This window comes from Rhea pennata, chromosome 13, assembly GCF_028389875.1.
Source record: "Rhea pennata isolate bPtePen1 chromosome 13, bPtePen1.pri, whole genome shotgun sequence".
Classification (NCBI taxonomy): Eukaryota; Metazoa; Chordata; class Aves; order Rheiformes; family Rheidae; genus Rhea; species Rhea pennata.
Window position 1 is genome coordinate 17,183,324 of NC_084675.1, and position 27,105 is coordinate 17,210,428.

Consider the following 27,105-nt stretch of genomic DNA (forward strand, 5'->3'; position numbering starts at 1 on the left):
TGCTTTCTGTTTATTTAATTTCTATTATATCCATCACTGAATTATCTGAGCACAATTTATGTACAAGACCAATGGTAAAATAATGAAGAAATACAATAACTGAGCAGTGAACAGGATAAGTCATTTTGGCCTTGCCAAATCCTTTGTGAATTGTTTGATTTCTTTTCCTCTTTAATTTAAAACACAACACATTTTCATTGCTCCTGATGATTCTGGGGAGCTTTAAACTACTCTCTACTGAAGGGAAATGTACAGTTCTTTTCAGTGACTATAAACAGAGAATTGCTTCATTGCTCCTGTGATCCATACATAGCTCTACCAATAAGAAAAAGCCCCCAGCAAAGACAAAATAAAACAATTACCTCAGTGTGAATTAATCTTAGGAAATAGATTTCTCTTTCGGTTTAAAAAACAGAAACAAAACAAACAAACAAAAAATCTAGCATTCTATACTCTTATAGCTTCCTTCCTTGGAAAATTTCTTTTCTCTGTTAATACATTCTACACACAGATATGGCGGGGGAGGGGAGAAGTCAATAAAACCATCTTCTCATTGATAATAGATCCATTATGGACTATGAGTTATAACAACAGCCAAACTCGGTATTCTGAACATGCACTCAAAACATAATACATCATATGCATCTTCTGTCATGCAATATGGATGTTATACAGCACACAAAGCTGTAGGGAGAAGACATAGAATAAGATTAAAAAGTTAAGGGAGTCCTGAGGATCTTTTTCTGTCCCTGCACTACATGATTTCTTAACAGGAGACTATAAAGAAAATAATGTTTTGGAACACAGCACATTTTTTTAAAATGCCATGTTTAGGCATTAAAGTGGCCAGAATAAATTTCAATATGATTTTAGTATTTTTTATAACTATTGGGAAACTGTATCACTTATCTTAAATGTTTTTTTTAAATTCTTATGCTTTGAGAGAAAATGTGGTTTGATATATTTGCCTGAAAAAACAACTGAGATTAAAAATACAGTATTATTCATTCTAACCAAAGATTTGGTTTTGCCATCCATATATTACTTCTTTTGAGCAAAGTGATTAGCCATCTTTCAGGGTCCTAGATCTTGTTCCTGCAAAGAAGAGAAACTGATACAATGACTTCAAGTATTTCTTGAATGTGAACCTCTTTGTCTTAAGTGATATGAATGGCCATCCCATAAGCTATTTCTAGAGTGGTAAAATTTATAGTCAATTGGCAGAATAAATCTTATTTGTACATTTTAGTGTAACATTATGTTCTGTATCATCTAATATTCTTAAAGGAGTGGTTATAAATGAAATCCAGATAATGGAATCAGGATTATGCAAAAATATCTATTACCTCACTTATCATAGTTGATGGGGGCAAATACTAGTTCTGGCTGTTAGAAGCAGAATGTTACAATTCTATGAAATGGCCATCCTTCAACCATTTTGACTTGCAAACAATACATGGTTAAATCACTTAAGATAAATTACCTTTGGTTCAGAACAAAAGAGAAATAGAATAGATTTAAATCATTATTAATAGGGTCTCTAATAGTCAGGAAACTCCCAAGTCATCAGTATAAACTAGGACTACGGTAGCAGACATACAGCTGCAAATAAAGGCAGTTTGAAGGTGCAGGTTTGCTTCTTTTGGATGTTTCAGACTACTGGAGTGATGCAATGAGCTGCCCCACAGCCTATTCATTATTCTGGATGTCATTTAGTTGATATATTCTATCTGCTTTACTTTCTCAGTTGTTCCGCACTCTACCATTCATATGAGTTAGAACAGTAATAAGATGCCAACTGAGTAAATCATTTAGAATCAAATGCATGTTATTTTTTATTCAGCTGCTGCTTGCCTGGTCATGCATTCAAATGGCCAGATCTAGAGTGACAGAACTTTGTATTCCCTTTCACAGCACTGAATTAGCCAAGTATAGCTAACACAGGGAAGGGAATATTCACGGTAGTACCAAGGGAGCAAGGGTAGCAAAAACACTTCCTGACCTTTAAAATGGTTACACACCTCCACAAGCTGCTATCAAACGAAGCGGATGGCATCATTTTAATACATCACACCGAAGATTCTCGACCATCTTAATGAACTATTTTCAAATCTTTGTCTGAAACACATCTTAAGGACAACATATGAGAGATTTACAGCATCACGCTTCACTTTTGATGAAATATGCTTGAATTTCTTAAGATAATGAAGATGCTGTGGCTAGTACTTGTTCTCATTCGCTCTTAAAGTGTGTTTGTTTACTGCTACCTTTCTAAGAGTTGCCTGCAAACTTTTTAAAGACTAGATAGAAATTCTGAGGTGTTACATACTGAGAATAAGTATGAAGAATCTGAAAAATCTATCCAGCCCTCCAGAATCTCATGTTTTTCATTAATGTGAAGGAAATATTTTACCCTATTGCTCATTACAGTTATGATTAAGACATTTCCAGTTTTTGATGCCTCTAAATACAATATGCTGAATACAAAACCCAATATGGAATTAATGCATATTGTGAAATTAAGAAATATAAACAAACTTTGCAATAACTTCATAGTCCAGAGGTGGTGATGGTGATCACAAGTCAGAAAAGTCCTGAAATTTCTTAAAAAGAACACAGTTGTTGCAGGGGAGTAGAGAGAAGAGTTGTGTCTGTGAAGAGATTCATAAGAATGCTGCCTATACATACAGCATGCTGCACTGAATTTTGAAGTTCTATAAATACATTCATAGTTTTAGGCATTTAAGTAGTGGACTTGCTCAGGCCTAATGACCAGCTACAAAATGATGTAGGCATCTATTAGAGAACTTTATAGACAAAACGTAGCCACCTACAAAACCACAAATAGTGATCTTCCAAATCCATGTTCAGCTGTCTCCTAATGCTAGAGGCACCCATCCTCATTAACAAAGGCTGAATGCTTTGGACTAAGTGGTTTGATGCCTGAGCCTCATTATGGCCCGGAAATGAGGCAAGTCTGTCCTGCAATTTTCTGCAAAGCTCAAAGGTAATAGATGTTCTTACAGCACATCCAAAGCTTGTATTAAAGAAAGTAAGTTCCCCACAAAATCCAACCCACCACCTGTAGCCCAGCAGATAGCATCAATCAGACAAACAGACACACATTGTATAAAGGCTTAAATATTCATTACAGCAGGGCTTCAGACTTGGGTATCTTGCTGGCAACTGTGTGTGTCCATTATTGGGCTAATGTCCATCTGTATGTTCTCTTTGATGCAAAGAATACTAACTTAGCCCAAAGAACAGCTTAAGGACGTGGCATTGGTCAAGAACAACTCTGCATGCCCAGGGCTTTGGTGACTGGAGCACAGCCCTGAAGGTGAGGGGGCTTTCAGTCCTTTAAGTGCAAAGAGATTTGATTTTAAGGCTCAGGTGATATTTAAATTGTGAGGGGGCATGGTGAGGAGAAGGAGGTTGGAACGAGGCTGCTCTGACCAGATGGGACTCTTGGACTTTACGGGCAAGGTAGGTAGAGGAGTGCCTGGCCTGTAAACCCCTGTGACCCTCGAAACCAGAACCCCTCGGCCTGGCTCTGCTTGTCTTCCCAGGGCGTTAACACAGGAGTAGACCAGCTCCAGCTGTTCCCGTGTTAAAAAGCTGTGAGGAGATGACAGGCTGCCGTGAAGCACCTGGGCTCTGCCTCAGCAGAAGAAAACTTACAGCTGGGTGAAGCTGGGCTCCATGTCTCTTGCCACCCTGCACCTGCTTTTGCTCATCCGCTGCGTTTTCAAGCGCCCAGTGGCCGGCGGCCCACCGCCCCTCTGGGACGGCTTGCTGCAGGCTCGTGCCGCCGGGTTTGGGGTCGAGTGTGGGTAGCTGAGGGTCCTTCTGGTCCTGTAACTGTTCGGGAGTGGGAGCATCGCCACAGGGGGCCTCTCGGCGCGGGCAGGCGGCAGCCGGAACCGGGCTCGGGGCTCCAGCCCGTGAGGAGAGAAGCCACCGCCGCCCGGGCCGGCCCCCCGCGCTGCTGCTGCGGCGGCCGGGCGCGGGCGCGGGGCCGCGGGGGGCGCCGCGCGGCCGGCTGCCGCCACGCCGAGGCGGCGGATGGCGCTGCGCCGCTAGTCGGTGCATTGCGGCGGGCGGGCCGCGGCGCGGCGCGGCGCTGCGCGGGGCCGCGGCCATTCCAGACGGCGGCACCGCGCGCTGCGCAGGAGGAGCCGGCGGGAGCCGCCGCGCCATGGCCAAGGAGGGAGCGCAGCGAGCGGAGGAGACGGAGCAGATGATCGAGAAGGAGGGAGGCAAGGAGGCCGCCGAGGGCAGCGCCGCCGGCAGCCTGCGCGCTGCCGACGCCAAGGAGATGAGAGCCGTGGTGCTGTCCGCCTTCGGGGGGCTCAACAAGCTCCGCGTGTCCAAGAGAGTCATGCCGGAGCCCCGCGAGGGCGAGCTCAAAATCCGCGTGAAAGCCTGGTCCAGTATCGCTCCCTGCGCCCCGGGGCGGGCCGCGTCCTGTGGCGCTACCGTCGCGCGGGGATGCGCGGCCGTTGGTTTCCCGCGCAGCGCCGGTTCGGGCCGGCCCGATCCGGTCCGGTGCGGGGGCGCGGGCGGGCGCGGAGGGGGCTGGCGGGGGGGGGGCGGCGAGGCTCCGAGCTGCCGCCGCGGGGGCGGCCCGGGAGCTGCGGCGGCGGCTTCTCTCGCCGCGGGCGCGGAGCCCGCCGCGGCCGGCGGCGCCCGGGGACCCGCACCGGCATCGGCCCTGGACGCTGAGCCTCTGGGCACCGGGCGAGCGGGAGGGGAAGCTGTCAGCAGCGGCTATCGAGGGCGAAAAGGGAGGAAAAAAGGAAAAAAAAAAAAAAAAAAAAAAAAAAAAGGATTTTTTTTCTTAGTACTAGGTGGGAGAAATGAGGAAAATCTGGCCAACTGTGTTCTGGGATTTTTTTGTTTGTTTTTGTTCTTTTTGTTTGGTTGATTTTTGGTGCTTTTTTTTTTTCTCTCTGAGAAATATTGATGCAAGCTTTTGTGCGTTGCTGAGCACCTGTTCCTTTCCCTTGTGATATTAGCTATTATTTTTCTCATGAGAATCACTCATCTCTGTCACTGTGATTTTTCTCCAGAGTGTTGCTGGAGCTGAGGATAACTTAGCCAGGCACAGGAATTAAAAAGTGGAATCAATAAGTGGCTAGTGAGCTGGTGGGATCCTGAACTGAGCTTCCCTAGAAGGCTAATTTCTTTTTTTCCAGACAGTTGGAGTAGACTCCTCTTTCTAAATAGCCAGTTCTCTGTGCACATGTTCCTTTAGGAAAATAAGGGGTTTTTTGTTTGTTTTTTGTTTGTTTTTTGTTTTTTTTTTCTTTTAAGGGACAGGAGACAACACAAGGCTCTTATTACACAACTTGATGCTTAACAAAGACTAAATTAATCACACCTAGAGGAAGAGTTATCTTCTGTTGTTGTTTTCTGTTATATAAAATCATGATGCTTCCAGCAAGTAAATGCCAAGGTGAAAGCTGGGTTGCTTATTTTACAAATGACTGACATTGAAAGTGATGCTGTTGTAGGGCAGAGAGTTTTTGAACAATGTAGCCGTTGGATGTACCTCGGATCTTGGAGCGTTTGGTGCTTTAGCAAAGCTGAAAGTCTCGGCCTGTTTAGATAGTGGCCTTTCCATCTCGTGTTTAAGGGAATCATGAGGTTTACAACTTAGGCAAGTATTTCTCCCCACCCTAAGGTGTTGTCCATGAAAAGAAGTGATATCCATCAATCTGAATGAGGAATAATAGATGAAGGGCTGGGATGTTTGCCTTCTCTTTTGTTTTTTTCCAATAGTCACCATGGGAAATACAAGAAATTCCAGGCTAGGTGATATTCAGTATAAGAAATAGTGGCATCTTAGTAGCTGTCAAAGAGCTCATTTTGCTATCAAGCAAGGGTGTAATTCTGCTTGAGAGGAGGTGCTGTTGTCTTCTGAGTGATATTTTTGAGCTCTTGAGTTAGCAGGAGTTAACATTCAAAATTGCATATGTTCTGAGCATATGACATGTTCCTTTACATGCCTGAGGAATTTACAGCATTCTTCAGTACCTGCATGAATTCCCATTTCTTCAAAGCAATAGGTATGTGTGTATCATAAGTAACTTATCTGCAGAATAACCCTTGGCTCTAAAATAAAAATCTTCAGCTTTGCAACAGTGACAGTTTCTTCGGAGGGCTCTGTTACAATTCGTGAACCCTGGGAGGTGTGCACTTGCTGCTTAAGACCTCAGTAGACCCTCTTAACTGCTTCATAGTTACTAGTAGATAAAATAAAATACATAATATGTTTTTGCAGCTTCCTTTTGCGGTGGAGGTACGTGTAGGCTATGCAGTCTACTTGTTCCTAGGTGAAAGTTGCCACAAAGATGAAGTGTGATCAGATCAACAGTTTGCTTTGGAAAAAGGCAAAATCAAATTGCTGATCTTCATGTTCTAAGTCTGTAAATATAGAAGATCAGGGTGAGAGTGGACTTGCCATCTAGTTTGGCAGACTGGATGAGAAAAATGTCTTTTTGCTTTGTCTAGTTTGGTATACGTTAATGCACGCAGTGCAGGATGTGTTTAAGATGAACTGCTCCAGTAAGGCATGCTGATGCTAAGTAGTGCTTTTAGTTAACTCAGTTTTGCAGTTGACTGTCATTAACGAGGTAATGTGGGGAGAAAATGATCTTCTTTAATTATATCATATTCACACACTGTAATATGCATTGGGGGAAAAATAGACATTCCTATATGAAGAACTGAGAGACAGAAACCAGTTTAATTACTTGTATACATTTTATAGTATGGTGCTATTAATAGAGGAGATGGAGGATATGTTTCTATTAGCTCTGAGCCAGATGAATAATTCTTTTGAAGGTTTGGAATATCAGTGATCCAACTGAAAATGTCTCAGTTGTGATGAGTCATATGTTAGCTTCATTCAGTGACTAAGAAATGGAACAGCCATCAATGTCCAAGCTGAGTCACGGCTTCTGAATATTTCCTGAAATCACTTTTTGTTTGGTAATGATAGAGAACTTAAAATTGCTGTATTTGTATTATAATTTGCAGCCTGTAAAATACTAGTATGTATACTGTTTGAGATCAGACAAACAGCTAGAACAAACCAAAACGGATATGTCATATAGGATGGGTGAATAAGGAATAGTCTCCTGTAATTACTTTCCTTTCATTGTTTTTCTTTTCTTTATTGTAATTATTTCTTCCTTGTACCGCTATACATGTGCGTGATAAGGAATGAAGCATAAGTGGCCCCTCTGACTTCTTGGTATTTGTGAGATAATAAGATAATAAGACCTTTTTATTTTTTTTTAAGCAAATCAAAGAAATTCTATGTATAGCAGAAGTAGGACAGTGTGTCAATTTTATTCTTGAAGGGAGTCTTGTTTATGTATTGTGGGTGTCTCTGGGATAGAAAGAAAAGTGTGAGATCTGATCATTTAAAAAAAAAAAGTAGAAAGTTTTAAGATTTTAAGGCAACTTGCTGACCAGGGTAAGGAGAAGGATATATTTAAGAACATAGAAATGAGTACTCTTCTCACCTATTCTGTAGTACTTCATTGACTTCAGTAGTTATTCTCAGTAGAGGCTTACAGTGAAAAGCAGATCAAAAGTAGCAACCTTCTACACTGGAGCAAGGAAGCAGTCTACAAGATTTGGTGTTTTACAAAGTGAGGTATTGAACGTCCTAGACTGGATGGGACAGAGCAAGGAGAACAAAGTTGACCATTGCAGGTCTGACAGTGAAAGCAGTCTAGAGTACAATATTGTATCCACAGTACTTCCCATAGTGTATATATACGTGTGTGTGTGTGTGTATGTATATATATGTAAATATATATATAAGCCATAAAGCTAAACTATGGGAAAAGAAAATGATATTCAAAATCCTGAGAATTCATGTTAAGTGAAGCATTGCAGATTTAGAAAATTAGATTCAAACATAATCCTAGATTTGATAAAATCATGCTCCTCAAAACAGACAGATAACTCGATCTATGAAGTTCACACCAATATTCTCACTCTTCCACAGAAAAGTTCTTGTAGAACCCCTGTGTCAATATGTTGATCCTGGTAATTCATATCCTTCTGTATCTTAATTTACACCTGACTCTTGATTTGAGATTTAAAAACACTTATAACTGAAAAGAATTGTGCTTTTTCCTTACTGGATCAGTTTGCACTTCTGCTTTCCTCTTTGTGTGTGCCTTTACTTAAAGTTCAAGAACCACTTTCTCCTACTACACGCCAGATCAAGCTTTGCTGCTTTGTACTGATACAAGAAATAAATTATGTTTGTTCTCTAAAACAGTCATTGCTCATGACGTGGGTAGTCTTGCAATACTCTGTGCAGCCAAACTTCCCTTTTCCTGTGTCTGTTGCAGGTTGGATTTTAATGAGGGATTTGATAAGGTTGGGTGTCTTGGAGATGGTTACTAAAATAGCTGTGCATCTTTGGACCTTCTAGGTTATTTAAAGAAAAATAGCCTCCCCCCAAAAAAACAAGTTTGCTGGTTAATATAGAACCCAGTTATGCTTTCAGGCCCTTGTTATTAATAAACCTTATCAAATTTGGCTTGTATAATAAAATAATTTATTTCTCACTTTATTTGAAAGTGTGAAGCTTCTTGCTGATGCACAGGTATCTGCATCTTTTTGATAAACCGTAGGTAGCCAGAATGCATGTATGATAGAGTAGTGGGGATGTAAAAACATATAAATCTATAGGAAAGTAAAGATGAAGTGAATGAAGAAGAAACTATCTGGGAAGTGTCTAGAAATAATGACAAGTGCAACACTTGATGTTTCGGCTAGCAGTTAATGATTTTAAAACATAAATAGCGTGTACATGTGTAGTGTGTTTTCTCTTTACCACATCTGTCCTAGAATTACATTTTACAAGTTTGTGGTAACAGAGGTGAACTGTTTTATTAGTATTGTTGCCTTTTATTTAGGCTAAAGGCAAAGAAGAGTGATAGAAACTAGAGAAAAACTGAATTGCTAGTATTATGTCATTAGATGCAAAACTGAATGTGCTCTTTCAAAAACTGGCAAGTTATAAGAAAGAGTATTTATAGAGGATTACACACGTTATTGCAGCTCTTCTATCTTTACCAAATAGCTGAGGTCTTTGCCATATCCTTCCGTCTGCTCACTGCCCCATTAAGAAGACACTACACATGTTTTTAGATTGGTTCATGCAGCACAGTTCTTGCTCTAGCTGCTCTTTTTAGGAAGAATGTAGGAAAGGTTAACTTTTTTTGTAAAATGCTCAAAATGTGGAAAGATCTATTCAAAAGATCATAACCAAAGTTTGCATGCACGAACAGTGGTTACCACTGTGTGTGTAGTGTTTCCTTATCAAATGATGACTGCCTTGCAGGCATTTTGTTATTTTGTTATTCAGGATTTCTTTTTCCTGTATCGACATTATAGTGGCAATTTAGAAGCCTTAGCCACTGGATAGGAAGAAACCTTTCTAAATACCATTTCAAAGCTCCCAGCCTCATTGTGCCAAACTTTTCACATGGTAAATATAATGAGCTTTGTATATAAGCATGTGGTTTTGGAGTGTTTTTTGTTGTTTTTCTTCTTTTTTTCCTCTCCAGAGTTTGTCAAGCTAGGTTGTCAGAGTCAACCTTTAAAAAAAGCCCTGTAATCCTGCTTTTACACAGCTGAAAGTTGTGCATTCAAGTCTTTTTTAAAAGCTATGCCATAATTACAAATGTTTAAATAGGTGGAATTTCCCAGTGACCTACATCTCCCCATGAATGCTGTCCTGTCTTCATGCATATGTTTTGAATTTATTCTGTCTCTTTTTGTGTTTGGTCTGTTCAATCTCTGTGTCTTGATTAGCATCTGACTAAGGCTCCATCTCATAAATACTTGTGCACATGAATAATTTTGTGTATCCAAGCAGTTGCTGGTTTCATATGCGTGAGTAGGATTGTCTGTGTGCATAGCTTCATAGAGTTGGGGGAGTTAATATGCAGCAATTTCAGCTAACAATAAATATAGGGCTCTGTTTTAGAACAATGGACTAGGGCTGGAGCATATGTTTTAGCTAGTTAGGAATATGATATGTATGCCATTTGTGCCAGAAATCAGTTTGTTGGGGCAATGCGTAAGGATGGTACTTCCCCCCCCCCCTAGAAAATGACAGTGCTTTATTTTAAGATAATTGGATACTATATTAAAGACAAAGTGAAGATGTTTCAAGATTTTTGCAGAACTGAGACTACAAGAGAATATTATAATTTATTTTTTCTGAGTGGCAACCCTGAAAGGACTTACAAAAACCTAAAAAGACTTTTGTAAAAACTGTCCAAAAATTGTCTAGGAGGAAGAGTTTTAAAACAATAGTCTATTTGATACTTAAGTTCTTGTCAAAATTTGGACTCCTGTCTGAGATGAATACGAGTCATTCCTGGAGTCACTTCTAAGGTATCAAAGCAGTTACACCTGCTTGCTCTTGGCCAAACCATCTATATCTGAGGCTTAACTGTTTTTTGATAGAATCAATTTTATTTGCCAGCTAGTGATGCATTTACAGAAAAACATAACTTTTCATTCTCTTGAATTTTTAAATGTTTTTTGTGAATTGCTACTTGTGACTCCTAAACAGTCCATAAGCTTTGGCATTCTTCTTGTTGACAGATGTGGTTGCCTTGCATGTGTGCTTTTCCCTGAGGCCTGTACAGCAGTCTGTTCAATGCATGAAGAATGTAAATATCTTCTGGATCATCTTTATGCTGTGGAGCCCAAGATTTTAATACTGCCCTGAAGCTTTCTGGCTTTCCCATCATTCTGGTCAAGTTTTCCTCCTTTACTCTGATCTTTGGTAATAGCTTTGATTTTGTTTTTTTTCCTGTGTTTTACAGTGGTTTGAACTTCATTGATTTGATGGTGCGACAGGGGAATATTGACAACCCTCCTAAGACTCCACTTGTTCCTGGATTTGAATGCTCTGGAATTGTAGAAGCTCTTGGAGACGGTGTGAAAGGATTTGAGGTAATATATTCTTTATTTTCAGGTCATGACTAAATAATAACATATTCACTGAGTATTTTGCCCCCAATCCCTTCTGTTCAGCTGTCAACAGCAGCTTTCACCACCACATTGAGGTCCAAAAGGACAATTTTTCCTAGCTGCTTCCAATGTATGAGAATGAGCTCTTGAAAGAATTTCTAAAGCTGCTAATTTCATGATCTCTGTCCTTCCTGAAAAGTCACTGTGCTGTGTACATATCCTGATAACTAACTAAGGACTGGAAAGGATGACTAATATGTTTTAAGAAAGTAAAATAAATTGAGTTAAGTGTTAAGTTTCTTAGTTTGGCCGTCTTTGCTATCATTATTGTTCTGTGTCTCAAAACCCACATACTGCTGAGTTTAGTTTTTCATCTTGAGCTAGCAAGACCCTTTCTACACTAAGTATTGTCTATTACATTGTGTGCATTCATGTAGCACAGATAATGGAACTCCAATTCGGGGTATATGACTTTTTTCTGATCAGTCAGAAAAAGGATCTGTTTCATCTGACAGAACAGTGTTAAATGAAAAATAGTTAAAGATGCAATAAAGCTTTTGTAACTGGTTGGCATTATGTACTCTTCAGTACCTCTGTTACAAACAGCATTCTGTCCTACCTCATATTCCATTATTGATGCTAAACATCTGTGTTCCTTCAAATCTTGCACTTTATTTCCTGCAGGAGGTATAAAAACTCTGAAATAAGAAAGAAGTGAGTTAATGCACAACAATCCTATCTTAGCTATTTGCTGACTCAGTCATGTCATCAAATAATTACATTTTCTGAGTTTGTATTGTATCTTAAGAATTACCTAAAAGATCTTTTAGGTAAGAGGTAACATATTTTTGCTCCTCTAGAAGAGTTTCAGAATTGATCTGAGTGAAGATAATGGCCCTTTTAGTTTTTGGTAGGGTCTCAATAATGAGCTCTCAATAAGACATTTATCCATTTCCCCCTCCTGCCCTGTCTCCTCCTCACAACAAATCATGATTTTTCAACATTTTTGTGATAAACAATAACTAAACAATAGTTATTTTCTATTTGAAAAATGTAGTGTTTGAATTTTTCAGCTCTTGTGTTTTGTATTTTATAGTTACACTCCATCACTCCATACAGAAAAGTATTCTCTGACAGTAGTATAGAAAGTCTCTGCTCTAGATTAGCATTCTTAGTTTAAAATTTCTGCTATTTTTAAAGGGAATCATAAGGTTACAGCATATGGTATGTATTTGAATGACATCGCACCTGACTGAATATACTGGGTCTCTTTAAAAAAGTTATGTCTCAGAACTTGCTATAAAAACCTATTTGTGCTCCAGTATACTCCTGGAAATTGAAACAGGTCAATTGAACCAATTGAACAACAGTCTGTTCCTCTTTTTTTTTTTTTCTGTGTGTGTGTGTGTGTGTGTGTGTGTGTGATCTACATGGACACAGCAGTGTTTGAGGAGATCCAACACTCAAATAACTGCTCTACACAGATGTGAACCCATCAATAGGGAAATGTACCATGGGGAAAATAATATTCTGTTTATTTCTGGAACATAGAAATGCTCATGCATAGAACAGGAGCACAACAGATGCTTGTCTTGTGGATGGGTGTTTGTCAACAACAGCGATGGCAGGAATGCCAGAGATTGCACCCTACATTTTCTGGCCTTTTTCCCTTTGTAAAATCCTGCCTCTTCAAGCCTCATAAAAGCTATGGGGATTTCATGCACTTGAAATATTTGTCTCATTTGCTTTAGTCTGTGCTGAGACTGTTTCTTATACCTGAGATATTGCCAGCCATTTACTGTCTTCATCTGCTCTGATTGCATTATGGTATGACAAGTCAAGGCATTGAATGGCAACCCATCTTCACAGAGTTGTGTGAGAACATACTTTACATTGAAGGAGAGCTTTCATTTTGCAATAGCAATGTAAAAAGCCTGTTTTTTCCCCTGTTAAAAGCAATAGTTGAATTTCTACTGAGTTCAGGTGAAACAGGACTAATCGCTCTAGCTGTGAGATGATTCTTGGTCTCCATGTCCGATTAGGCCTTAGTTCCTAAGCACTGTGTAACATTTGCAGTAAAATGTAGTTTTTATTGTTACTAAGACAGAATCACTAAGAGGCACTTTTCTGTTCTGCTTTCTTTTTGATTTTTGTTTACAAGGGGTACAGGATATATTAACATCCTTACTGATTAATTTTAGCAGAATTCACATTTTATACAGTTCTCTAACAGCAAAAGAGATCCACAGAGTGGCTACCGGTGATGCATTGTTAGTCTGAATGTATTTTTCAAAAGGAGGAGGAATTTTGGTGAAATTGGAATAACCATTCTGTTTCAACACCTTCTTTCTAAAAGGTATAAACCCTTCAGAACTGTCACCAGCACCTTAGCATTTAGCAAACCCACAATATCCCAAAGGCAAAATGTTCGTATGCTATAAGCATTTGCCTTAAGGTACAGAGTAAATGTTCTTTACTTTTTACTATGGAGTATGGTTGAAATAGCCCAAGAATAACCCATGCTATTGTTTTCTTCTTTGTGTGTAGATTGGAGACAGAGTTATGGCTTTTGTAAACTACAATGCATGGGCAGAAGTTGTATGTACCCCAGTAGAATTTGTCTACAAGATCCCAGATGACATGAGTTTTTCTGAAGCTGCTGCATTTCCTATGAACTTTGTAACTGCCTACATGATGCTCTTTGAAGTTGCTAACCTAAGAGAAGGCATGTCTGTGCTGGTTCACTCTGCAGGAGGTGGGGTGGTAAGTTGGACCACTTTTTTCCTTCTTGTCAGATTTGCTGTCAGCAAATTGCTGGAGCAGTCTGATGCGTCTTAATTCCTCAAATGGACAAAATCCTGTTTGATTTGATATCAGACTTTCCCATGTGAGAGATTGCAGGGGAAAAAAACTGCATCTGTTTTTCCGTCAAAATACTAGTGTAAATGGTTGTCAAAAGCTTTTGGTGAAATAAAAATGACCTCCTAATGAACTCTACCTAAACTCACCTCCAAAAACCAGTAGTAGAAAATGAGAGGTCAAGAAGCAAGTGTGGCCCTGTACATCATGTTCTTAAATTTATGCACTTGGTGGTAATTCGATATCAAAGAAGACTGTAATCAAAGGAATAAATAAATCAGCTCCCTGCACAAGGTATTTGTAGCTAACCATAATTCTACTTGCAGTAAATAGCTGCCTTGTAATACTCCCACAAACACCATGTGTGTGAGATGTTTTCTCTGTGGAAGATAATGTGCTTTTTCCTTTACTGTGGAGGTATTGAAGCAATGTAAAATGTTATCATGCAAACCTGAGGAAAATATGCAAATACAGAATTTGAGTCAGCAATGGCTGCTGTGTGTTATAGTTGGGATCAACAGTAAAGATGCGTTGCATGGCAAAGCAACAGTTGGATGGATTTGGTGGAATACGAAGCAGGCCAACCAGGAAATAAGAAACTGACAGGTTGTATTACCAATTGCTTGAATTATCTTTCAGAAAATATCCCTCGCTTGGAAAATACTTAAGCTTTGTACAGAACATTAAGATACTAACAGGGGAGGAATTTACGTTTTAAACTACATAATTTTTTTCCACAGGACAGACTTGTGACCTGAGAACAATGGCAGATCTCAGCATTTTAAATTAGAGTACCTCTTCTGTTTTCCTGTTAATGTGCCTTATTTATGGTAATTTAATATTCTGATGACTACTGAAGTTTGGCAGGCAACCCCAAACATCTTATCCCTAATTCTATGCCATTAGACCTTCTTTCAGGGCTTCATATAAAATAAGGCTTGTAATCAAAGGAATAAATTCATCAGTTCCCCACACGAAGTATTTTTAGCCAACGATAATCCTACTTGCAGTAAATGGTCCTCTTGGAATACTTCTGCAAATGAATGGAATTTATAATCTTATTATGCTTCAACACAGTACAACCTAGAGCATTATGGCTGACTTTATTGTTCTTTAATATTAAATCTTTTTATGTGGAATTTAGGATTGTTAAAGCAACCCAGGGCCACAGGTTCAGGGAGCCTAAGGCACAGCTTTACTTGCAAGGCCGCTTGCCCAATTGATACAATACAGAACCAGGGCTGAGCAAAGAGATTAGCAAAACGCCCCCCTAAAATTCCAGTACATACGCATATATCTCTTGAAAATGGACTCCTTGTCTTTGTTCAGAAACAAGGGTCCTTGCTATATTTCTTGTTTTCTCTGTTTCTTTCTCTGCTCTTGATCACCTGTTAGTTCTTTCTTCTCTTCCCTTATACAGCATTAATCCTCTGTCTCCTCTCTCATACTCTCCTTCACTAGTGTCCAGCGTCTTTGCTGGACTATTCCTGTCAGGAACTGCTCTTTCCTCTCTTATCACAGATACTCAGTGAGCATCTTTCTACTGGTCCTCTGCTGTGATTGTTTGTGGATGTTCTCTGAGAGAAACTAAAGGAAGGCCAGGTCCTGGTTGGCTGCCAGAACAAGGAGAGATCAAACTATTGCCTGATAAGTAGTTAAATAAACCAGAGTTTCCCAACCCCTGGTCTTTATTCTGGAGAGAACTATCAGGCTGGGTAGTTCCTGTTACAGGTCTGTGTATGATCCTGGAGTGAGCATATGTGAGCAGGACACAGGGCTGGCTAGCCAGCTAGGATGCTGATCACTGTGTCATAGGGGAGAGTGCCTCTTGCAGCTAGTCCTCCCTGATCAAGGAAGACAGTGTATAGCTAAAACCAGGAAGGAAATAATTTTCACGTTGCTTGATAGGTCTAATGAATAAAATTTCACTCTGTAATCGCACATTTTTTTTCCCTTCTCCTAATCAGACATCAAGATTTCAGAGTAAGTGTGCTAAAGGCCTGGGTCTGTATTGTGCTTTGCACTGCTCTAATATTCTGTTAATCCATTGACAAATTCAACAACCTCAACTGAATGAATTATTTTCACTAAATTCTTTGCTAATTATACAGAATAATAAAATCACTATGGAGAAATATGCTTTTTGTACTGTTGCTTTGATAGATGCAAGACCCGTTAACATTTTCAGTAAGTGGGAAACCTGTCCAGTTTGTTTCTAAATGTCATAGAAATTCCAGAATATTTTAATGAGACAATAGGCTCCCTGTGGGACTAGAAGTTTATAATTGTTCCTTTCTCATTATGCAAGATCATTATTTTGGCCACTTCAGAGCATTTTATGGGAAAGAACATGTTGCTTTGAAATTTATTGTGAGGCTATTTGTTCTGGCTACCCTGTCTCCTTGAGGAGGATCCTGCAGCATTTTCAAAAATTTAAGGCAGGGAAAATTTTCAAGGCCCTTCACTTATGTATTGCCTCAGTTTGTTTAAATGGACTTACTGTTGTTTATAGATGTTTTTGGTAGCAAGAAAGTTATAGCAATTTTCTCATCTGTGTCTGGGATATAATTAGTATGTTATGGCATCCTTTAATATCTGACAAGACGCTTTAGATAAGTCAGGTTACTTATTTCCAGAAGTTCCAGGGAACATCAGGAGATAATGTAGAGAAAATGTACTAAGATAATTTTTCTCTTGGAAAACACTCTCACATGCCTGTTTCTTTCAGTAATAGACTTGTATGTTGTTGCACATACCAGATCAGTACCCTCTCTGCCTCTGATCCACTAAAAAAAAAAATCAGAGCATTATTAGATGACTTCTCTGATCAATGTGATTAGTTACACAGAAGCACCTTGTCTCTCTGAACCAGGAAGAGAGAGGTGGACACTCACAAATTGTGCTTCTGACATTGTTGGTATGTTGTAGCCTTCCAGCTGAAGCGGAGAACCTGTTGCAATGGATAGAAAAGGGATTTAAAAGGAGAGAGTATTTTTGCTTTTGTTTCCAAGAGTCAGAGTTTTGATTTAGCTTGTTTGGGATGGGGGGGGATACTTGTTGGGGTGGGCTGGTTTGTTTGTTTCCTCCTTCTTGCTCTTGAGAGAGAGGAGGTTCAGAGAGACTGATTCTGCTGTCAGCCTGGACAGTGAGGTAGACTGTAGAAACTTTACGAGTCTTCTGAAGAAATGTGGTACTGGCTCACAATTGAATTGTGTGAATCAATCGGACTTCAATGAAAAATTAGTATCTTGCAAAACATTCTATTTCCATTGCTTTAAGTGTTATTGACAAAGATCACCAAGGACAAGGCTTGTCACGTTCTTTCAGGGCTCTGGCGGGACACTTACGCTTCTGCTTAAGCAGAACATTTTGTTGAGTACCAGGCAGTTCTGTAATTACAAGGGGTATAATTATAAAATTAGAGTTTAAATGACTAAAGCTAGGGAAACATTTAAATACTTTTCTGAACTGACTGCAAATATAAGGAGAAAGTCAGTTAACACTGAACTTAAAACTTCCTATTATCCATACATAGAAATTATTGCTGAGAAATGAGGAGTTTGCAAGAACATATGGCTTACTACAGGATATTCCCAAACTGGAAACTGTTTTTTATTCTACCTCTAAAACATTGTAATTGATGTTTGAAATGACTATAAGGCAATGGTTAGTACAGTGACTCCTTTCACAAATACTCTCCCATGTATTTAAGGGAAGCTAACTGGCAACTGGTTGAAGAAAATAAGTGAGAAAACTGAACAGTATCATGAGCACCACTGGGACTGGTCTGTTACATGAATAAATTACTTTCTCAAAATGAAGACTATGTCAGTGCATTGAGTGCAAGTCACAGTACAGACTTCTGTGGAGTTACATTAATAATTTTGAGAATAACTTTTTGAAGTTTTAAGTTGTATCCTTGGTGAGTTTATGTAGTACAAATACAGGACTACTGTATTTAAAAACAGAACAAAATCCTGTCGTCTCTTCACTTCCAGTTTTATTAAATCCAATTCTGGTCTCTATGATATCTACCTGCAAGATGAATTCTTTCAGAGTTTTAGACTTGAGAGACATTTTATGCCTCTCTGCTTATTTGTTTGCTTTTTAGATGCTTCCCATTCTGATTATTTATAGCATAGAACTTTGTTCATCTTAACAAAACTTTGTAAAAGGTACAATTTCATCACTTAAACCTTAGACATGAGGCAGAATTATCAGTCTTACAGAAGCAAAAATTAAGCTGCCTTTCATTCAGAAGCATTGATTGCTGTCCTGAAGCTGTGATCTGACCTTCCTTTTCAGGTTCAGCATCAGGGGAAGCACAAGCAGAGTGGGTAAGTTACAGATGCAATCTCACATGTCTGAATTTGAAGCATAAATCTGAACTTGGCAGCAGATTTAGGTCGTGCTCACAGGACTGGTTACTGTTTGGCAGAAACCTTCATTTTTATTTTGTCTCCTTTGCATAAGTTGCAAATATTTAAGACTAAGTGCTTCAAACTGAATTACCAAAATGGTGATATTTCATGTGATACAGAACTGGCACTCTTCAGTAAATCTAGTCACCTGATATCACAGGCAACATATAGAAACCCTTTAATTGGAATTACCAAATTTCTCCTTAAAAATAGTTTTGTATTTATCCCTTCAAATTTTCTCTGCTCTATCTTAGCTGGTTAGAAACCTTTCTTAAGTTTGAGACTTTATTTGTGGCAGCTAAATGCATCTTTGTTCTTCTGATGGTGTTGCACATTAAATTTAAGTAGCTAGTCTCTCCTCTGTGGGGCAAATGCTTTTAGATCTCTCGGATCTCTTGTAAGGTAAGCTTGCTGTTTCCTTGGTCATCATATGTGCATTGGTCCAGACAGACACACACCCATTTCCTGGCGTTTGAGAGCTGACTGGCTGCAAAGCAGCAGCAGTATGAAAGCTGAAGTCTTTTGAAATAAATCTCTTGGCATCCTTGATCACTTTGAACATTGTATGGGCAGATTGGAATTAGGTTTGTCTGTACCTAGCAGGTAGGAGCACGTTAAGTAGTCTTGACTTATATTTCAGTCCATCCTTCTTGAATGTGAATAACTGGAACTTCATTATTCTGACAGTCCCAACCAGCATACTGTACAACGGCATTACTGCTTCCCAATTTGCTGAAACCTTTACCTGATATCTCCCAGGACTGCACTTGCCGTGTTCATATTAGCAGTTCATAGGCATTCTGCATTTGATGAACACACCCCAGGTGCCCTTCTCCTATTTCATCTCCAGCAGCCAAGGATCAGAGTAAATCAGCACTCACAGAGCTTTGTGTAGCCAAGGCTGCTTTCAGCATCGCAGCGATCTCATTTAAAGCCAGGATGGCTATCTCTAAACTTAGCTGCCCTGTGCAGTGTGAATGTCTCTAAAGCAATGGATGTGTTCCTTCAGCAACTCGGGAAAGGCCTTGTTGAATCTGTTTCCAGACACTGCCTCAGAGCATAATCTGTTATCAAACACAAAATCTCGGTAAGTCATACGCAAAAAGCAATTTCCCTGACCAAAGCAGACTGCAGCCTCTGAAGGCCTTTCCTTTTGCCTTTCAGCCCTATACTCTCCAAAGGACATGTCCTTTCTCTCTGTCCCCTGCTGAGTCATATCACAGGCAGGCAGCGCTTAACTCTTCCTTGGCTGTTCTATGATTTCAGATATAGCCCATCTGTTCTGGGCCAGCATCTCAGCTGGAGTTTGTCGTCCTTGTTCCTGTCAGTTGAAGTGGATTTGTACTAGGAGGAGATTCAGCCATAAGTTTTGAATTCACCTCAACTGTACGATTTTGCAAGAGGGAAGAATAAAATACCTTGCCAATTGCTGCTGAAAATAAGAGAATTTCAGGGTAAAAAGATACCATTATTACATGGTGATTTTCTTCCTCTTCCCCTGTCCCCTACTCCTCCTGTAGCTCACTGCAGTGCACGGAGTGTAACAAACACTGCCTTGCACTTGTTGACAAGTCATATTTCAGTTTGTTCACTTGGCAGTGCTCACCTTAGTACTTGGTTTCTGATTTCCTTTGCTGTAATGGGAAAAATGACACCTTCAGGAATCAGAGTACTGTATAGCTGACTTCTCACAATACATGAGAAGTCCTCCTGGATGTGAGAAGGTTATTGCATGTCTTCTCTTGCAATTCTCTTACTACGTTTAAAGAATATATTTTGTACCACCTTCAAATTTGAATATGTGTCAAAGGAATTTGAATGTGTGTGTCAAATTTGAAAATGTGGTTTCTCTTCACATTCAATTCTAGAAAGGATTCTTGTGCAAGATTAAATCTGAATGATAAGAAAAAAATCCCCTCCTCCAAAAAAAAACAAAAAAACAAAACCCCAACAACTTGGTAGCACCTCAGGGCTGCAAAAGTATACCCAAGAAATGATCAGTTCATACTAATGCATTTAATTCTAATAGATGTAGTTTAGCTGAGTGGTATCTTTTAGATGGTTTGTTCCCCTATAATGTAAGGGTAGGCTCAGCTCATTTTGCATAATAGCAAATAAAATAGCTTTCATAAAAGTATATAGATCCATAGCTGTTGTAAATCAGCATACCGCTGGCATTTCAGATAGAGGATCTGATTTGTCTTGTTAGGTCAGATCCTTTCAGGAATCCGTTAAGTTAACACCCTTTATTTACATGTCAACTGATGTTTTGTTAGCATTAACAAACTAGTTAGATTAGTAAGTTTTCTTCTATTTATACTTTCTCTACTGTTTTAAATGTCAGTGACATTTAAAATTTGTTTTTTAAATTGTTCTGTGCATTTAAAAATCTATTTCATTTTTACTTTTAAAAATTTGCTTTTCTATGATTATTTCAGTATTAGAAGTTCTTAGCTTTGCAGGTTTAATGTTGTGCCTTAAAACAAAGGAACATGTAGAAATTTCAATCTTTTCATTGGAACTAAAATTAATATAAACGTATCTATTCATAATAGGTTCTCCAGGAATTATATGTTTAGATTCAACACATGGATTTTATAAATTGATAGGATCCCTTGAAAAGGAATCCATCATACTGACTTTGAAGCTAGAGAGAAACAAGACTGCTATGTTAAGTCCAGCATTATAAGATGCACTTCATTTCCATAGAACACTTTAATCCAAGTTATTCCATTTCTTTGAATATACAGAACTGTATAAAGTTCTGCATGATAAGCAGGAATAAAAAATGTGAATTTTTTTAAGAAGATTAATTCTATTTTAAGGAACTATTTTGTAATCATATCTATCACTTCAGTGAAACAATTTTTCAGTTTATTCAGACTGCTAAATCCTGTTAAAGGTATACTTAATTATACAACTGATAATTTTTTCCATTAAAAAAAAAAAAATTTCCTAGGCTCAGGAAGCAAGAGCCTAGTCTGGATTTATACAGACTGTATTTAGAAATTTGCATCATATATGAAAAATTAGACGTGTGAAGAGCTTTGTTTGCATTATTTTTTTTAAATCATGCCCATCTAATTACACACTCACTCAGAGGGTTTTGGCATCCATACATTATTTCTGACAGCAGTTTGCCTGCTTCTCCTTGTCTCCAAGGTGAAAGTTGAAGGGTTGCAGAAATTACGTGTTTTTATCTGGGCAGGAAGGAAACAGAAAGCCCTCTTTTTCTCTCTGTTTACCGCAAAGCTCTTTTTTTAAGGAGGAGAATGGCTTCAGGAACCAAAGTACAGGATGGTGTTGTGACCTCATGATCAAATGGTCCTTCCTGGTAAGACTGTGCAGTGGGGCAAGAGTCAGCATGGATACTGAACAACCCACCTGCTGCTCTGTGGCGCTGGGAAGATGATGAGCTTCCTTCCAGCAGCAAAACGCTTTCTGCAAATTGCATTTCTGTATATTGTGGACATGAACATTGAAGCCTCACATATTTTCAATTGAAATATATAGCCCTCTAAACACAAGCTCTTAATCCAAAGGTAGCTAAATGACTTAAAGGATTAGAAAAGAGACTTAAGTGTGACCTGTGTAGGCACAGTGCTATTTTGGAGCTTAATCAAATTCCACAGAAATTAGCAAAATATTTGAGTTTATAGTCTGAGTTCAGTTTTCCCATTTCAATGGTGAAAGCATGAAAAGTCCAATATCAGCCTTTATTCCTAGGCTTCTGAAGTATAAATATTAAGAATACTTGACAAAAATAAGTACAAATCAATGTCAAATTAAGATCTTCAAAAAGCTTTAGAAGAATGTTTTGTGGAATTGCCTCAAAATGCTTCAGTGTTCTTGTTCATCCAATTATAAAAATGCTGGTCATATGAGTTAGTTTTAGACTTTAAATATCCACAGAAAGCTCAAAAGTATTTTGATCTAGGGTTTTAGATAAGCTTATCTTTACAGAGGACGTACCAGCCAGTTTGACGGGAGTTTATGCACTTCTTGAGTGTATTGCACACTTCTCCTATTTTTCTGACAGCCACTTAGTAAAGTGTTAATCTTCCTTCACAGGATAAAAAACAAGATGTTTCCTACTCTAATATTAGACCTTTTAAACGTTTATTGTTTTTGATTCAGGACATACATATTATCCTGCTCCTTTAAAGTTAGATAGCAAATGCAGAAAACTAATTAGAGCATAGATCAATAGGGCAGGATTCCACTCTACTAGCATACATTATGAAATATTGACTTATCTAAATCCCTGTGGGCAATAGTTTCAAGGAGACACAGAAAATGACAAAAAGATTGGTTGTAAAAATAACTAGTAATAAGAAAGATGCAAAAAAAGTTAATTTGAATTTCGTAATTTTACAATATTTGTGGAGGCTAAATCCTGGGCTTCAGATCATAAGTGAGAGAAATGAAGTATGAGAAGAGTGAAACCTCTTCCACTCCTGAGAGTGGAGGACCCTCAGGAATAGTTTTTTTACTATGATTTCTAAGAAATTAGAGATTTCAACATAAGAAAATGATAAATGATTTTTGAAAATAAAAGGTAGTTTGTTTGCTATTCGATTGCAATAACAAATTGATGTTGGTGCTACAAATTAGCATTCAGATCTGGGTCCTGCTCCGAGTTCTTGCAAGTCATTGGAAAAGTTTGACTTGCAGTGCTGTTCCATTTCTCATCTGTAAAGTGAGAATGATAATGCATCCTTTCTGTTCTCTTCCATTTCTCTGTTGGTTCCTGTCCAAAGGATCACATAAACTGTGCCTTGCTTTGTAGCCATTTACTGACTAATCCGGTAGAAAACCAATCTGAAACTCCTGGATGGCACCCTACATAAACAATATTGTCCTCTCTTGAGAGGCTCAACATAGAGGTTTGGCACTAGCAGTTACAATCAGCATTATATGGGATGATGCCAAAACCCCCAGGGTAAGCAGGATTATCTCATTATCCTACTGTAAATAAAACCCAAGCACTGATCACTGGTATTTACATACAAATAATCAGGATTTCTGGTTGGAATGAAAAGAAATGTTTCTCCAGGGATGATTTTACTAGTCATGCATACAGTTTACAAATCATGATCTTTTGGCCATAAATATAAGTACGAATCTGCTAAATTCAGTCAGATGTTATTTTTAAAATCACAGTGTCAGTTTTTGCTTCTGAGCATAATCATGTAACTGTGCTGGTTCCAGAATAACGCAGTTGCAACAAGAGGTGGAATTTGTCTACCAAAAATATGTCTTCCATTTGTTAGTGTGTTTAACAAAGCAGCAACAACAAACACTAGAGTTGTAAAAGGATGATCTACTGGGATCTTCTTTGAAATTGAATGGCTCAGTGTTTATGCAATGCCTCCCTTCTCTCAGCCTCATGAAATTATAGGTTACAGGTATCTGAAAGCAGAAATCCTGCCTAAGTCCTACCCAAATAGTAGCATGGTACCTGATTGCCTCCACTGGTATTCTGTCTAGACACAGGATCTTCCATCCTGTGGGAGGTGCTTGCAGAGGCCACCAGGTGTTCCTCTGCCAAAGGCCTCCAGAAGGCTGGATTCAGTAAGCCCGCAGGAGCATGCTACTCCAGTTGATGTGATCCTGTGAAGGATCTATGTGCAAGACAGAGATTGAAATGCCTTTCTTTTCTTCCCCAAAGCAAGAGGCCATGAACAGTGTTGTCTGGTTTCTAGTGGAAACTGTGGGCTGGAAATGAGTATCTCATGAAAGCAGAATCCTTTGTGTCTGTGGCTACAGTCAGAGAATATACTTTCACTGAGAATTTGATCCAGATCAGTCTGAAATCCTAAGGGACACCTGCATGAATTTGGGCAAACATCTGCATGAAAGAAGGCAAAAATAAGCTTTGTACAAATATTTTGCACAGCTTCTCTAGCCTGACAAGCTTTTGGTTTTGTTCCAATTACTCTAGATTGGGAGTAATTATATCAATTTAATACCTGTATGTGTGTGGATGCATATATATACATGTGTGTGTAGATGGGAAGAAATCAGACCTGCCTGTTACAGAGCAAGATGAATTCTCCTTTTCAGTATTATAATTTTCAGCATTTCATTAGAAAAGAACAACGGTTCTGTTTGAAGGTCCAGGATTGGAAAATATGACATGAAATCTGCATGTTATCTGCTGCAAGAAATGCTATACTTCCTACAAACTTATTTAAAAAAATAATTATAGAGGGAAAAAAAGGTTACACTGTGGAAAGCTGTGTGCGCCAAAATTATACAGAGTTTCAAATATGAATTAAGAGAAATTCAGCAGGAGTCAGAGCTATTAGATGTTTTACACCTTTTTCTGCCCTTTGCTATTGATCACTTTTGAAGATGAAATACAGGACTGGATGGACCTATTAATGTGACTCATGGCTAGTCCTACATTATAAATCATCAATAATGATTGTTTGGGGAAATAATAAGAGGTAAAACAGATTTGCTTTAATGTGTTTTATTTCTCACACCAACCTGCTCTCTCCTACTGCAACAGTAAGAAAATGTGACTTCTCACGAATGATAGACTAGATGCTGTACTGGGACTGGTTCTACTACACCTTCCTTATTAGGACCACAGAAACATTAAGAATAAAAGCTGTATCTAAGTACCAGAGGAACCATGTACGTGTATATTATCTGCCAGTAATTCTCTTCTGGCATAATGTGCTGCAAGGCCTTCCCTGCTAAAAGGGAAGGCTGGAATTACATGTGGAATTTGCCAAAGTTGTACTAAGGTATGAAGTATGAAGAGGACTGCTAGTGTTACTCATGGGGCTCTCGTGAAAAGACGAGTGAGGGCTATTTTAAGTACAGTGAATATTCACATAGAAACAATACATAGTGGGGGGAAATACTATGTAAAGTCCTTGTGTTCAAATTTCATAGCTCAAAAAATATTTTTTTTTTGCCCTATGCTTTAATTCATATCACAGTAGTTTTGAAGGGAGTATGATTGTACTGTCCTTAAAGTTGCCCTAAAATGGAAATGGTGAAGGTGGAAATAATCACTTTTTCACAGGACATTAAGTGACATTCATGGGAGTAAGAGGAATACTTACATGGCAGTGTTGTAACAAAAATGTTAAATTTCAGAGCTATTAAAAAGAAGAAACAATTGTGCAAAAATTGTGTGTTAATTTTCTGATTTGTAGAATTCAAAATTTTGGGAGATGTAGCTATGAGAGTTTTCTAGTTTCTTTTCAATTTGCTTTATTTATCAGTTTCTAGAGGAAGTATGGCCTTCTTATAAATAAAAAAGTCACAATAATGGTGGTAAATAGACCAGTATAAACCTTCAGCTTAGGAAACAGTGAAATATACTGTGTAAAGCCAAATGAAATCTTAAAAAGCATTTTGAGAGTATTGCTAATTTTAGAAAAAGACATAAGAAAAATTTGAAGCAGCTCTGTGTCCTTCTTAGCGTTTCTCCCTCCGTTAAAGGGAAGATGTTAACTGTAAAAACAACAATAACTGTATGAGCTGTCATTTTGGGTGCTAAACTTGCATCAGAATTTTCTAGTCTGATAATAACCACTTTCTGTGCTCTTCTGCCATATGAAAGATCCTGCTTTTTATAGTGTTCTTCAAAAATGCACATAGGATGCAAAGCAGAAAACTAGAATTACTCATGCACTCCTTCAGTAATCACCTTAGGCATTTCTTGTAGATCAACACCATTTCCCTTAAACTAAACCACCTTTGTTAAAAGAACAACTCTTCTCTGATGCATTTTCTGATAGATTAAACTCTGTTTATCCCTCCGGTTACTTTTTTTTTTCCAGGATATCCTTTTGCTTTAAGTGTGTGTGTATATTGTTTTTTGTTTTGTTCTTTTCTTCTTTCCCTCCTGTTACTGAATTGCATTGTGCTGCTAAGAAATTATTTTGGGAATTGCCTGTGTATGGTGAGCTTTTGAATTTGCTGTATCATGAGTGAATTGCCAGTTGTAAAGTTTTTCACCAGTGTCCATGTCAGTGAACTAATACAGTAATCTATTTGCAGGGTCAAGCTGTTGCTCAGCTCTGTTCAACTATTCCCAATGTTACGGTTTTTGGAACAGCTTCATCCTTCAAACATGAAGCAATCAAAGATTCAATAACTCATCTGTTTGACAGAAATGCAGACTATGTTCAAGAAATAAAAAGGTAATCTTTTATTTTCCTGAGTAGGAGTTACGTAGTACCTAGTAAAATACTAAGAAAAACAGTCAGGAGACCGTTTCTATAGGAAGAGGTTAAACTTTTGAGTTTGGGAACTGTAATTTATTCTAGATAATTCTGTCTGTTCACTGCAAGGGACAAGCCAGCAAGTATTTCCTCCTTTCTTTATAAGTGATGCAAGCTCATCTTTTTTCAAGTTCATCTGTTGCGAGCCAAGTAAATTAAGTGAAAAATAATGAAGATCTCAATGGAAGGGTCTAATTTTCTGTTATCAGCATATGTAGTATTTCACTCTAGTTCAGAGTGAGTAATTTTTAGTGGATTTATAAGTTATACAGGTTTTGGAAGAACTGTTAAATTTAAGATTATTAATAAAGAACATGATTAGGAGGTAGAATATTAGGCTTGGGTCAAACTAGTGACAAGATTTGTCAAGTTCATGTTTTGCCAGAGAGAAAACCAAAACCAGGTTATTTGAGCCTATTTTTCTCTTCAACATGACTTTGTTATCACATTCGTAGAGCTATTCATTGAAACGTTATAAATATTCAAGCTATTTATGGAAACATTATAATTCTACTTCCAGTAATACAGCCCAATTGTATCCTTAGAACTAGGTG

The 27,105-nt window shown here is 38.5% G+C and overlaps 1 protein-coding gene across 1 annotated transcript in view; it reads left to right on the forward strand.

Moving 5' to 3' along the window:
• The first annotated feature begins 4,198 nt into the window (after positions 1–4,198).
• Positions 4,199–27,105, forward strand: part of VAT1L (vesicle amine transport 1 like) — a 54,458-nt gene continuing 31,551 nt past the window's right edge. The window contains exons 1-4 of the mRNA XM_062586523.1: positions 4,199–4,428; positions 10,875–11,004; positions 13,570–13,785; positions 26,328–26,470. Of these exons, the coding sequence (XP_062442507.1) occupies positions 4,199–4,428; positions 10,875–11,004; positions 13,570–13,785; positions 26,328–26,470 (719 nt within the window). The remainder of the gene's footprint in view (positions 4,429–10,874; positions 11,005–13,569; positions 13,786–26,327; positions 26,471–27,105) is intronic.